At 39.7% G+C, this 14,940-nt stretch overlaps 1 protein-coding gene across 1 annotated transcript; it reads right to left on the minus strand.

Moving 5' to 3' along the window:
* LOC128530159 (glutathione hydrolase 1 proenzyme-like) lies at positions 1-11,471 on the minus strand. Its single transcript, XM_053503903.1, has 12 exons — positions 10,806-11,471; positions 10,310-10,440; positions 9,951-10,037; positions 8,728-8,926; positions 8,364-8,524; positions 8,089-8,238; positions 3,431-3,561; positions 3,014-3,201; positions 2,793-2,920; positions 1,598-1,710; positions 784-897; positions 1-496 (listed from the first exon to the last, which is right to left on the minus strand). Exons 1-12 carry the CDS (start codon positions 10,952-10,954, stop codon positions 344-346), a joined length of 1,704 nt encoding a protein of 567 aa, XP_053359878.1. The 5' UTR covers positions 10,955-11,471; the 3' UTR covers positions 1-343.
* Positions 11,472-14,940: the final 3,469 nt, after the last annotated feature.

Consider the following 14,940-nt stretch of genomic DNA (forward strand, 5'->3'; position numbering starts at 1 on the left):
TTTAGTCTTTATGTTTTTATTTCTCTTGTACAGCTATTTCCAAAACTCAATATTTGAAACAGATAAACAGCATTCAGGGAGATTGTAAGCATGAGTGACACTGACGACTCGACTGCACATAAAGTCAAACAACAAATATAAGAAACAACACCACTGATCTCTGCATCCAAAAATGTTTCTTCTTGAAGATAAGGAAATGTATCTCCTTTCTCAAAGTGTACAGAGGGGGCGTGTCTGTGCATTGTTATTGTAATTTTAAATCATTTGTATGAATTATTCAGTTTTGTGTAGGTTTATTTTTAATCCAATGCTGAGTAGATAAACATTGGTTGTTGTTGAAGTTTCAGTAACCTGCAGGTTTTCCTCCTTTTCTCTGGTCTGATTCGGCACAGATCCAATTCTTCCACCTCATCACAGCCTGAACCACCGAAAAGGGCTTTGTGTCATTGTAAATAGTTGTATTGTGATTCTTCTTCTTTAGTCCTTCTATTACACTCTGTAAAATAAACATGGAGTGAATAATCATTAGTGTTAGTGCACACGATGATCATGTGATTGTTTAAATGATGCCCAGATATGAATCCTGTTCCTGTGGAAGAGATGAAAGGTGAGCAGATGATCCCTAAATAACCTCAACTCTTATTGAAACAGATTGTCATATAAATCATGTAAATCTTTATGTTGTATTTTCCTAATGATGTTATGGATGAGCATCAGGATACATTTAAAAACAAATGAAATTGAGTTGCATCCTTCATCCTGGTGTTTGTATTGCAGTCGTACCTGGTTAAAGCCATCCTCCACCTCGGTGGTGTTGGGGTTGAGCTGGTTGTGGACTCTGGTTTTATTTACACTTTTCTTTACATTTTTGTCAAAGAACAGAGAGTTCAGGATGACCTGTGACGGAGAGGAAACAATTCACTGACACACTCTATATAATGTGTTCATAAATCTTTATAACTTAAGTGCTATAAACTCAGTCATACCCTCACCGTGCTTCTGTCCATCAAACATTGAATCATTTAATTTTATCAGTTATCATGTGGACGGATCGACTGGAGAAAAATTAAATAAACATATGTATACACACTAAAATCCCCAGTGCTGATTTAACACTTTCAGTGAGTTTATTTCAGTCCAACTGACCCTATATAATCTCTGTACAGTGTTAACTTAACACTCTGGGCATTCTGCTGTGTAAATGGAATAGACATGGAAAAATGATAAATGTATAAACACTGTCATACCGTAAGCCTATAATGGGTGTGCACCCAAATCAATATCGCTCCTCGCTCACTCCGAAGCTCACTAGTTAGACGGCCTCCCCTTCTGCCGGTGCACGAAGTTGCAGGGCCACGGAATTAGGCACGGCTGGTGAGTTATCGCCGCTAATGATCCCAGGCTCCTCCCCGTGCCCGTGCATTCTCTCCTTCCCCATTTATCCTAAATAAAATGACCCTCTTCCCTGTAAGACCTCGCCTTGTGTCTGTGCTTTATGGTGCCGCCCGTGCAAAAAGGGTTGAACCCGTTACAACACATAAATAAATGTATGGATGTATGGCCATGGTGATGGATATACAGTGTGTGTGTGTGTTACCAGAGCCGTTGTTGTGATGATCTTCGGCCCACCTTCAGCTCCAACAACCATTTTAACTTTGTTGGGTTTGTCGAAGATGATGGTGGGGCACATGGCTGAGAGCGGCCTTTTACCTGCACACACACACACTGGACATATTACACTTTTACCCATCACAGTCATTTAGAAAACTTTTTTATACAATATCATCCCAATACTTTAATCTGAAAAAGTTACATCACCACTAACGATTAAACTGCCTGTTAATAACGTTACATTATACACACATGTAATTTACTGGATGATTTATTATCATAGTGTATCTGCATCGACAGTATAATTAAAAAGATTGGACACGCCCACTCTTTCAGAGCGTTTTATACTATTTTTATATCAACATACTGTATATTAATAAAGTATATCAAAAGAATGGAATTAATGGAATTATGTTGTGAATAAACAGGTTAAAAACAATGTTTTTCTTTCAAAACAGCCAGTGTTTGACAGTTTTGCTGACTGATGACAGCCAACATTTGCTCAACATCTGTGGGAACTCCTCTAGTGCCACATGTATCATCCTATTTTGTGGAGTTTTTTTGGACTTTGTGTTCAGAACTTTTATTTAGACACTTTAGTCCCCAATATGCACTGGTAACACTGTTTAGTTAAGGTTGAGGCTGAAAAGACAGCTCCCTGTATTGTGCCCCAGCTTAACTTTTGCCACTAGCCATCCAGCACTCTATGAAGGTCAACCTGGCAGCCTCCACAGCTATCCTTAAAGTTGTGTGTGAAGATTAAACCAGCAATGTCCACAGCCCAGCACTTCCCAGAGGAAAATGAGCCTCCTGTAGAGAGTATAAATTATATTATGCCTTGTCCTGCCTGAATCTCTTTTCTCTTTTCTTTTGTGAAATGTTCTGCATAGTCCCTCCCAGGCTTTGTACCATGGCTTTTTTTGTGGTTGCCTTTCTGCTAAGATTTTAGAATGTCACGCCTGGAGCACAGTGCAACTTAAGTAACTTTAAACTTTTACATGCAAAATAGCTTCAAAAACACCACGCATTCACCCCTGCCAGGTAAAGTGAATCATGAGACTATATCATAGCCTTTATATCATAGAAACATTGAATGAGTACGTGAGTCCAGACTTTGAGTGTTACTGAATAAAATATTTTATAGTTTTGAATTTAACAGTAATACTTTAATACAATGTTACCTGCTTGGATAAAATTATTAGGAGAAGAAGGAATATCGTAAGCATTTGGAAAGTTTGGAGAACTGAAGTCATCCATGACACTGTTAAAGATGATTCCAGTGGACGGTGACATCACTTTAGAACCAAACCTGCACAAAAACACCATCAGCTCTGTTTATACACTGTTCTGAATGTTTTGATTGTCTGAAAGCATTACAGCATGTTGAGGTTTCTGATCTTACGGCAGATTGATGGTGCTAGTCACTGCCACGGCGCTCCCATCCGCAGCAAGGATGGACAGGTGACTTGTCCCATAACTTTCAGGGTTAGAGTACTCTGGTTCATAGTACCACCCTGGATATGTGGTCTCATCTGAGATCTTACTGCGTATAATATTGGCAAAGTACTTTGAGGTCATGTTGTGGATGAACTGAAGAAGGACAGAGGGAAAAAAATAAATTATATAAATATGTGTGTGTTTGTATAGTCACTACTATTTTTTTGAGAACTAAAAAATACTGGACAGGCCACACCCACACATTAAATCTGTAGTGGATTTTGTACACGTCAACAAGAGACAAAGCATAACTCAAATGTGTGATTTAGTGGGAGCATAGCTAATAAACAACTTCATGATGTGGGTCTAAAGACTTTCTCACGTCAGTGATGTTGAGGAAGCGAGGATCTCCCAGCATAGTCCTCTTAGCGAAGGCGAAGCGGAAAGCCTCAATAATGCGGTGATAAGTGAGTGTCTCCTCACTAGAAAGACTGCTGCTTGAGAAATTATAACCTGCACACAGACAGTATTACACATTTAGACCATTTTACACCTAATAATAAGGTTTCTTATAGGCTTTATGTGACAAACCAAGTGCTCATGATAATCACAAGAGGGGGGCAGTCTTCAAATTTAAATGTAGTGCTGGTCCTTTGTACATAAGTTTGGGTATCTTTGCTGGCTTGATCAATCAGTCAACAGTAATCCAGACATACCCACTACTGTGATGGATAGAATCACAGTAAGTGCACAATATTTTGCATTTTCACAATATATCAAGTAATGTATAATACGTATAACCCAGGGCTGTCAGGTCACACTAATAAAATCCTGATAAGCCAGTGCTGGATGGTATGTAAGGAATGGAGATGAATGGGCAGTTGAAGCCAGCAGGTAATGTGAAGGTGTTTTGCATCTGTGGCTCATTTTTAGGTTCATTTATTTGTGGGGGTTTTTTGTTGGCAGGTGAAGGAGAGCCAGTGCATCACCAAGTCTTTTTCCAGCCTTTCATTCCCAAACATCAACAATGGTGGCCAAAGTCAGGAGTAAAGGAAGATACTTTCACCACACAAGTGACAGAGTGTACTTAAAACAATAATATAAACCTGGAACTGCACTCATTAAAATAATTAAAAATCTGTCAGAAGTCCAAGCAGTCTGCAACTGCAACAACTTTAAAAACATTAAATGGTTAGTCTTAACCAGTCTTAACTAACTAACTAACTAACTAACTAATAACATGTTGCTGTCATTTTATCTTCTACAAACAACCAAATAAAGAACAGTACAGTCCAAAGTTAAAAGGTTCAAACTGCAACATTCTCTTACTCAACAATTTACTCTTATTCCATAAAAGTCATAATATGATTTTTCTGAATTTCCATTAAATAATTCAAGATTCAAGATTTAAAGACCTTTATTAATCCCAGAGGGAAATTGCTTTGTCTTGGTCATACAGTTGCACTGATTATTAATAATAAAAAAAAAACTGATACTGATAAGATATTGCACTTATGAACTTATCTTGAGTTGTGGGAACAGTAGTGTCTGAAAGTATTATTGATCAGTAACTACTGACAGTCCCTATCCCTTAGCGAAAGCGTTACAGAGATGAGTTATATAGTTTAATGGCCATTGGGAGAAAAGATCTCCTGTGGTGCTCTGTAGAACACCTGGTCATGATCAGTCTCTGGCTGAAATTGCTCCTTTGGACGGAGAGAGCACTGTGTAGCGGGTGAGAAAGATTGTTCAAGATTGTGTGTATTTTGGACAGAATCTTCCTCCTTGCCACAACATCAACAGAGTCCAGCTTCATGCCCAGGACAGATCCGTTGCTTTTAATGACCTTGTCCAGTCTGTTTTTTTCTGCTGCTTTCATGTTGCAACCCCAACAGACCACAGCATAGAAAATGACACTCGCCACAACAGATTCATAAAACATCCGAAGAATGGTATTGCAGATGTTGAAAGACCTGAGCCTTCTCAGAAAGTACAACCGGCTTTGTCCTTTCTTGTAGAATGCCAATGTGTTAACTGACCAGTCCAGTTTGTTATCCAGATGCTCTCCCAGGTATTTATACTCAGAGACCATGTCCACTGTCTCTCCCTGGACAGACATCAGAGTCACAGGGGTTCCACTTTTCCTAATGTCGACCACCAGCTCCTTCGTTTTCTTGATGTTGAGTTGTAGGTGATTACACTCACACCAGAAAACAAAGTCATCCACCACAGACTGGTACTTGGAGATGACACCGCCCTTAATACATTCCACAACCACAGAGTCTTTAGAGAACTTCTGTAAATGGCATGATTCTGAATTATATTTAAAGTCAGATGTAAAGAGGGTGAAAAGAAATGGTGACAGAACAGTTCCCTGAGGAGCACCAGTGCTGCAGATCAATGTGTCAGACATGCATTTTGTAGTTTGACATACTGGGGACGGCATGGCAAATAGTCCATGATCCATGAGACCAGGGGAATGTCAATTTGCATGGTCCTTAGTTTCTCCCCCAGTACTGATGGTACTGATGGTGTTAAAGGCACTTGAGAAATCAAAGAAATAATCTTAACACTGGTCCCAGGTTTGTCAAGGTGGGAGTAGGTTCGGTGGAGGAGATGTATAATGGCATCATCTACTCCCAGGGATGGCTGAGGTCAAGAGAGGACTTCACCTGGGGACAAAGTGTATCCAGGATAAGTCTCTCAAACACCTTCATGATATTTGATGTTAGAGCGACTGGCCTGTAGTCGTTCTAAGCAGAGGGTCGTGGTATTTTGGGGACAGGAACAATGCAAGATGTTTTCCACATGTTGACCCCACAAACTTGAGGAGCACAGGATTTTAGGACCCTTGGGTTGATTATATCCGGACCTGCAGCTTTTGTAGGGCAGAGCCTGCTAAGTCCGCGTTTTACCTGGTCATCTGAGATGTTGATTGATGGAAGTGCAGAAGAAGTAGTTATCTGTGTGGGGGTGGATGGTGGAGCAGAAGTAGAGGAACCTGTATTAAAGCTGAAGTTGGAGGTGGTGTGAGACAGTGGGACATCAAATCTGTTAAAGAAGGTGTTGAGATCGTTAGCACATTCACCCTCAATAGCTTGGCCGCTCATCTTGTAGCCAGTAATGCTTCTCATGCCTCTCCACACCTCTCTCATGTTGTTGTTCTTTAGCCTTTGTTCCAGTTTTTTTCGGTAAGACTCTTTTCCCTCTCTGATTTTGCCAGTCAACACTCTTTGAGCATTATTCGCTGCTTACTTAATACCAGACCTAAAAGCCCTTTTTTTCCTCATTTAAGGAAGCATGGTTGAAATCACCGGAGATCAGAAGAAAGGCATCTGGGTGCCGGGTCTGGAGTTTGGCGGTGACTGAGTGGATGACATCACACGCTGCAGTGGCTTTCGTGGACAGAGGAATGTACACGGCAGTTATTATAACATGAGAGAATTTTCTGGGTAAATAATATGGGTGAAGTCCGACAGCCAACAGTTTAATATCCGGACTACAAACACGACACATGACCGGGGTTACACCACACGTTGTTGATGTAAACAGCCAGCCCTCCTCCTTTCCTCTTACCGCTCTCACTCTTCGTCCTGCCTCTCCTTACCGCGTTAAAGCTGTCCAGTGTAATATTAGAGTCAGGGACATCACTATGTAACCAAGTCTCAGTAAAACACATTAGACTGCACTCACGGAAGATGTTTTCAGTCCTTAACAAAGTGGTCAACTTGTCCATCTTATTGTCCAGAGATCTCACATTGCCCATGATAAGAGACGGGAGATACGGCTTGTACTTTCTCATCCTCTCCTTCTGCTCCTTTCGTCTCTCCTCATCCTTGCCTCCTCTGCGCAGATATTTTCCACCTCTTCGTTCTTTCGGTGTCCTCCTCCGTATTTCATCGGGGATGTTCAGAGACCAAAACACAGCTGGGTCTTCGATGCCGGCCGGCTTCAGTAAGATCAGCTGTTCCCTAGTGTAAACAAAGGAACCAGCTCCGTGCTGCTGCGTGTTGATCGCCGAAAACATAAATATTGCTGCATAACTAATGAAGATAACACTTCCAAAATGCATGGTTTAAAAGGGCAGACTTTACTGACTTAGAAAAAAAAGACATAGTTGCTGTGTTGTCTTCTTCCTTGGGGAAAGCAAACACAAATGAACCCTATGATGAGATGCCTTTACGCACCTCACAAATGACGTTGTCACTTTGTTTGTCATCATCAATTTCTCAATTCATCTAACGTAGTTGGTACATTGGTACAGTGTGCCAGCCAGACTCATCACTGTGACAACCTGCCCCAGCCTGCTTTTGGCCCATATTTTCCATATTGCTTTTACACATTGTAGTGCAGCCACATGAAGAGCACTTTTATATAGGTGAATGTAAAAAGCTCAATGATTTAAAAAAGGCTGCTGGGCCTTATTAATCATGCCCGGGTGGGTGAGGTTCAACTGCCTCTGGACATCTCGTGTTTTTCTTCCAGGTTGCACACTGTTTAGATTGCCATTTCTTATGGAGTTTAAATAGAGACTTGTATTTTCTGACGTTGGCTGATTTGGGCAAATTTTGTCCAGAGGCATAAAAGGTTGCCTGTAACTAAATATTTTATTGAAAATGGCTACACATTTTTTCTTTAGAAGCTTCGAACTATTACTACCACTGGATTTGTTCCATTCTGAAGCCAAGATTCACTTCAGTATTTACAATATGAAATAATTAAAAGTTTAACCAAAGGAAACCAAACAAAAACAAAGAAAAGGTGGTCGGAGCAGTCGTGACGGCAGCCGACCTCACCGGCGCCATCTAGTATTTACCATCTTGCAATGAATAAGGGCAATTAATCATATAAGGTTAATTGAAACAGAGTAAACGTCTGAAAGGGGCTTAAGGTATTTTGTAGCTTTAGGTCTCTAACTCTAACAGCTAATATTCAGTATTAGCATAACTGTTGAGTGGTTAATGTGGAAGTATTAGACACTTCTAATGTTCATTTATTCTACACAAGTAACACACCTGACAAACCCAAACACACACTCACCATCCAGAATGTTGAGGATTAGCGCTAACACAGGACCGCTAGATGGAGCATTTGGAAAGTGCATAGTGTATTCTCCCACGTTTATCTTTATAGTGTCTTCATTTAGCTCTGGTGTATACCCAGACAGGTCTTCAAGCGTTATAATGCCACCTGAATTGGCCCAAAACATCAGAAACAGATTAGCACAGAACATTAGCGTGAGTACTGTTGCTGGTATTATCATGTGTCGCAATGATGTTTCGACTGTAGACTTTATTAGTTGAACAGTGACGAACCTGCAGCCCGGATGTCATCCACGATGGTTTGAGCCATGGAGCCGTTATAAAAGACATCAGCTCCTTCGTTAGCGATCTTCTCGTAGGTGTCTGCTAGCCGTGGGAATCTGATAGTGTCGTTTTCCCTCAGGATGGTTTTATTGGAGTTACAGAATACTTCACTGTAACAGAGAAGAAATTCAGAAACTATTAAAATAATAAATATTCTTATTTCAATAAAGTATACAGTACATTAAGCAGCCAACCATAAAGTCCACATTCTGCACTGATCCTCTCATGTTTGTTCCTTTCCATTTTAATAAAAGACGTCACAGGACTGGTGGTGCTATTCTGACATGTCCATCATTGTAATATTGTCCCTCACCACAGAGCTGAATCAGGCAGAATGTGCCCCTGCTCTGATGATTTGTTTAAGGCATTGCTGAGAACTTCACTGATGGGGATGCCTTTACGTGCCAGCTTGATGCTCGGCTCAAACAGGTCCCTCCACGGCAGACGCCCATGACGGCGGTGTGCCAGCTCATAGCCACGAAGCTCACCAGGGACCCCGATGGACAGGCCTCCTGTTTATACATCAAAACACAGCAGGCAACAGAGTTAAAGACCCTTTTGAGCTAAAGTGTTCACTAAGTTTCTGATTGAGAAACAAACAGGATAAAGTAATAAAACCGAACCTACAGCCATGGACAAAAGTTTTTAGAATGATACAAATTTTTTATATTAGGAAGGCTGCTGCTTCCATGTTTTTAGATCTTTTCGTCAGATGTTACTCTGGTATACTAAAGTATAATTACAAGCATTTCATAAGTCTCAAAGGCCTTTATTGACAATTACATTGAGTTTATGCAGAGTCAGTATTTCTAGTATTTCTGCAATTCACCCTGACATGCTGTCAGTCAACTTCTGGGCAACACCTTATAATAACAGGACTAATAACAGTCCATTCTTACATAATCAATGCTTGGAGTTTGTCAGAATGTGTGGGTTTTTGTTTGCCCACCCGCCCACCCGTGAATGGGATTCAGGTCTAGTAACTTTCTTCCATGGTCACCATGGACCCAAAATGTTTATGTTTTGTTTGACAAGACACTTAGTTATAACTGTTGCACTGTAATTTCGTACTGTTCTTTATTCATGACTGTGTTTTTAGGCAAAATAGTGAGTGAGTCCACTCCCTTAGCTGAGAAGTGATCCCACACATGAATGATCTCAGGATGCTTAACTGTTGGCATGAGACAGGACTGATAGTAGCGCTCAGCTTCATACATTTAAAGAATTGCAGCAAAAGGACCACTTCTCCCCAGGAAAGACTGATATTCTGTAAAACGTACAGGGATTGGATTGCTGACAACAGGGGGACAAGTCATTTTCTCTGATGAATCCCCTTTCTGATTGTTTGGAGTATCTGGAAAAAGCTTGTCTGGAGAAGAAATGGTGCTACCGGCTGTTCTGTAAAAGCAATCTGAGACCATTCATGTGTGGAGTTGCTTCTCAGCCATGGGTTGAGGGTTTGCGGCACTGTGTGACAATAAATATTGTAAACATGTTTCGCTAACATGGTTCAGCAGTGCTCAGTAAGTTCAGAACCTTTTTGTGATAGATCTTCGGTGGGGAACATGTCTCGTGTGGCACCCCCAGGAGCCGTTTCTTTTGCATTAATCGTCTCCACCTTCCCTAAAAAAAGAGAAACAATAAATAGTTTAACTTTCAGTGAATGAACTTTCGGTGAACTAATATTGTTTTTAAAAATCATTTGGTGCTAATGTGAATTTTCATGAAAAGTCTGAACGCTCACAGATCTGTTTAGAAAAAGACTTAAATCTGATTGAGGCAGGATGAATTAATTGTAGATCAGTAAAGTGTCAGATGGATACATTAATTGATTGATTGACTGATTGATAGGTAGAATCTACATATAGTCAGAAGGACAGATGGAAGGAAGTCACCTGTAGAGCTGTCATAGATGAGGAAGAAATGTCCTCCTCCGATGCCCATGCTCTGGGGGTTATACAGTCCAACACACAGCAGCGCTGCAATGGCGGCATCAACTGCAGAGCCTTTCTGCTTTAGTATGTCCCTGACACACACACACACACACACACACACACACACACAAACACACCAATATATCTGTTACAGTCTCTGTAAGGAAAAATCAGTTACTGGTCTACAACCACAACATGGCATTCTCTGAACAAACACTTCCATCAGTACTGATTTAAGGGTCATATTGCACTCAGTGACCAGGCAAAAACATTATTTTCCCCTTTTGTTGACTGGACAACAGGAAGGAGGACTTCGGTGGAGACCAATCATAATCAGAGACACAGACCTGAAGACAAATCAGGAATAACTAAAGCCTCACTTGGGGATCTCTGATGATGTGCTGAAAACTGCTGTAAATAACTGGGGTTTTATCAGATGGTGGTTGCTTTGTCCTACCTGCCGATCTCAGAACATTTTCCAACATCGGATGCTACAGCAGCTTTGGGGAAACAGTCATCATCAGGGGGCAGCAAGAAATACACAATGAGGAAAACAACTATAATAAAAACAAAAACAAAGCAAGCAATGGGAATCTTCTTATCCATGGTCCTGTTCAAACACAATGCAAAAGTGAATGAGATTATTAAAGGAATAGTTCCAACACATTTAAAAACTCACATTTAATCTCTTTTAAAGTGTTCTGTCTTAATTTCTTAATATTTGCAACTAACCTAATTCCTACAGAACATATTAAATATTCCCCGAGTGAAAGCAGCTCCAAGTAGAGGAGCTGTAAATGCTCAGTGTGTAAAACATGAAGATGTGAACTAGCTGTTATTAGGGCTATGATTATGTCCAAGCCGTAATTAAGACCAGGCAAATTATCAGCGTCTGGGTCATTTGTTTGCTTGTTTGTTTATAGTCCTGTACTGACAGAAATCTGCACTCAGTGTTGAATTATCTGTGGTGGGAGGCGTCACGGTGTCGCCCTGCACCTCCAGGGTCTGGGTTCGGTTCCCATCTCAGGGTCTGTGTGCATGGCGTTTGCATGTTCTCCCCGTGCTTGGTGGGTTTCCTCCCACAGTATAAAGATATGCAGATCAGGCTAACTAGCGTTCCCAAAGTGTGTGTTTTAAAAAGAAGAACAATAAAATCTTTTTGCTTTTGAAAAAATAAATTTGTGTGGACGTTTGTGGACGACGTACCTGTTCGTCTAGGAGATCACGGACGCAGTGGAGTTTATGGCCCACGCTGAAGATTAGCCTGAAGATTAGCGCGCTTACAACTGAACCTCCTTCAACACTTCCTCACCTGAACACACACACACATACACACGCACGCGCACACACACACACACACACACACACACTAAGCATCATTGCCTGCTAAATCGTGCTTCCGTCAGCATCCACCTACAGAACATTGTGTTGTGCAAGATGGCTTGAACCTACTGTACATCTTCATTTCCCTCCTTGCTTGCAGCTGTGTATTAAAACCACCTCAGACATTTCCTGTCACATACAGATCATCCAGATCAAATAAAACCCAAAAGAGATGCTTCAGATTAATTCAGGACGCTCGTTTGGGACAAAAGCAGCAGCGTCACTGCAGTCAGTGTTTATACACATTCAGAAATCAGCGTTTAACACTCATACAGCATGTAAAGTTTAGAGAGTTTAGTCACATTTCAGTGTGTGTGTGTGTGTGTGTGTGTGTGTGTTCTCAGGATGTGGTTGTGGCTTTCAGTTGTTTCTGCCACTGTCATAATTTAAACAAAAAATTAAACAACACAAGTTGAGTGTGTTCACATGAATTCTACCACATGCAAACTAAGCAAACAAAGCACACACACACACACACACACACACACACACACACACACACAATTTTTAGGTTCCTAAATACATTAAAATGTAAAATTTAAATGAAATATGTTTGTGTAGCATTACATTATAAAAGAATATGTTGTTAATTTTTAGTGCAGTTTAGTATAACAGTTCTTTGCCTGATTGTTCTTCATTAAAGGCCGGTTGTGTATTTACACTAATGTACAGTTAAAACTAGTGTACTAACATACATACAAATATTTGATACATTTTATAGAATTCCTGTACAATAGGTGGAACTTCTGCGTATTAAACATCATATTGTATAAATCATATTGTAATTTATGGTTTCATTTCGCATTCAGGGTCCATAGACCATTTAACTTCATAGGAAATGTGCGTGCTGAGGTATTTAAAACTATCGTCCCTTCTCCAATCTGTTGCGCTGGTGTGGATATGGGTGTGGTCTCCTTCCTCTTCGTCTCGTCTTCTCGTCCACAAGGATTGTCCCTTCCTGATTTTTGTTTGCATATTTGTCACACATAAATGATTTTAATCATCAAAAAAATACACAAAAATGCAGTTTTTAAATAATGATCACATTTATTGCCCAAACCTGCATGGATCTGTGTGAAAAAGTAATTGCACCCCTAAACCTAATAATTGTTTGTGCCATCCTATTTGAAAATAATAACTGCAATTAAGCATTTTTTAAATAAAAAACTAGGGCTGTTTTCCTGCTACTTTCATTTTTGTTATTTTATTTTTATTATATATTTTTTTCAATCGGGGGCTGATTTGTTTTTTTAAACCAGGGTTTCTGGGGGTCTTAACATGCAAAGTCATAAAAATTAGCACACAGTTTGGAATAAAATGCTCTTGCTTGGCACAGTACCTCCGTACCTACGTAGCTCACACACACTTGAACATATATAATGAGTGTGTCACAATACCATACACACAGATGCAATTAAATCCAAGTATTCTTACTGTAGGTGTTGAGTTTTTTTTTACCTCAACTCCTACAGTAAATATAAAGTGCTGTAGTATCAGTGCATCCCAAAAGCCCAGTGTTATTACAGTTTACAGAGAAATCTCATATCACATCAAGTAATGTTAAGAAATAATAATATCTAATATATAATTTGATATATAATAAATATATAAAAATACATAAATACATGTATAATAATACATAATATTTATATAAATTATTTCTGTTCAATGTGTAGTATAGAACAATAGAAATACATCTGCGAATCTCAGCTATTATGTGGTACGTGCCATTAACATAGTAAGCACCTGAAGAAAGTCATATGTAATTCATCTAGTTTTCTAACGTAGCATTGACCTACCATGATCATAGCACCGGCTGAGCAACACCCCAGTGACATCCCAGTGACATCCCAGTGACATCCCAGTGACATCCCAGTGACAAAATGTATGTGTTTTGTGCTATGAAAGTGAACCAAATAACTTAAATACCAATTATCATTATTATTATAAGTTAGAAAACTTTTAAAACATTACCAAATAAAGAAAATACAGGATCGCTACATATGCCAGTATAACAAAGGGATCTCAGGCAGGTTATAGTTTTCCATTTGCAATTTTATTTTTCAAGGTTTATTAGGGAAAATAAGGGTGAAAACATTTAAGGTCAAATAAAACCAAATAATCACAGACAAAGAACAATGTGAAATACTGTCCAGTATATCGAGATTAAAAGTCTGAGGAGGGTCAGTCGTCCAGAAATTAGATACAGCATCAAAACATGACTAAAGAAATCATACACATGCTCAAACCTTCCAGAATAAAGAGTTCAACACTCATGTGAAAGACAGGACAAACTGTAATGAGTGTGCTTTTTATCCTTAACCACCAGAAATTGAGCGCATTAACAGAAGACATGATTCCAAATTTGGGAAAAGGCTCCTTCTGGTGGTCTAGTATAGAATTGTTCAGGCTGGATATTAAAGACAGCATTTTATTGACTCACTCGCCGTCTACACCGCTTTATCCTGTACTCAGGGTCGTCTGAAGCCTATGCCAGGAGACTTAGTGCATGAGGCGGGGTGGACAAAACCTGGACAGGGTGCCAATCCATCACAGGGCACGCATACATACACACCCTATGGGCAATCTGGGAATGCCAATTAGCCTAATTTGCAGGTTGTTGGACTGTGGGAGGAAACCAGAGTACCTGAAGGAAACCCACCAAGCATGGGGAGAACATGCAAACTCCTTGCACACTTTTTAGACCACTCATTAATGCCAGAGTTGTTTCTAATGCTTTTTTGTAGCCACTGAAAGAACACCTGGACTAAAATTACAGAAACTGAAATGGAACATAATTAGCATAAAGTCACATTAATAAGAGGTCAGCATTAACTTTATAACCATACTTTGAGAAATTGCTTAAAAATATCTTTACACCACAGCACTTTTGTAAAACGTCTGGTGAGGGAATGTCTGTTTGTAGCTGCTATAAAGTGAGTGAAAACATGAATTAATTGGTCTCATGGGTGTTCCACGACATTGACATGACTATAAAAAAAATCAGCAAATGGTTGTGATATAACAGGAATAAAACACTCTGGCATGCTGTTATTTATTCACATTTGATTCAGTTTCATATACATTTATTTACAACACACAATATGAAAAATCATATGGGTTAAAATGTAAAATATAAAAATTCTGAAGGAGCAGAAGGAACAATAAAGAAAATTAAAAAAGTAATGTCCGTCTATTGAATCTGTCTC

Source organism: Clarias gariepinus, chromosome 9 (genome assembly GCF_024256425.1).
Source record: "Clarias gariepinus isolate MV-2021 ecotype Netherlands chromosome 9, CGAR_prim_01v2, whole genome shotgun sequence".
In the NCBI taxonomy this organism is placed as follows: Eukaryota; Metazoa; Chordata; class Actinopteri; order Siluriformes; family Clariidae; genus Clarias; species Clarias gariepinus.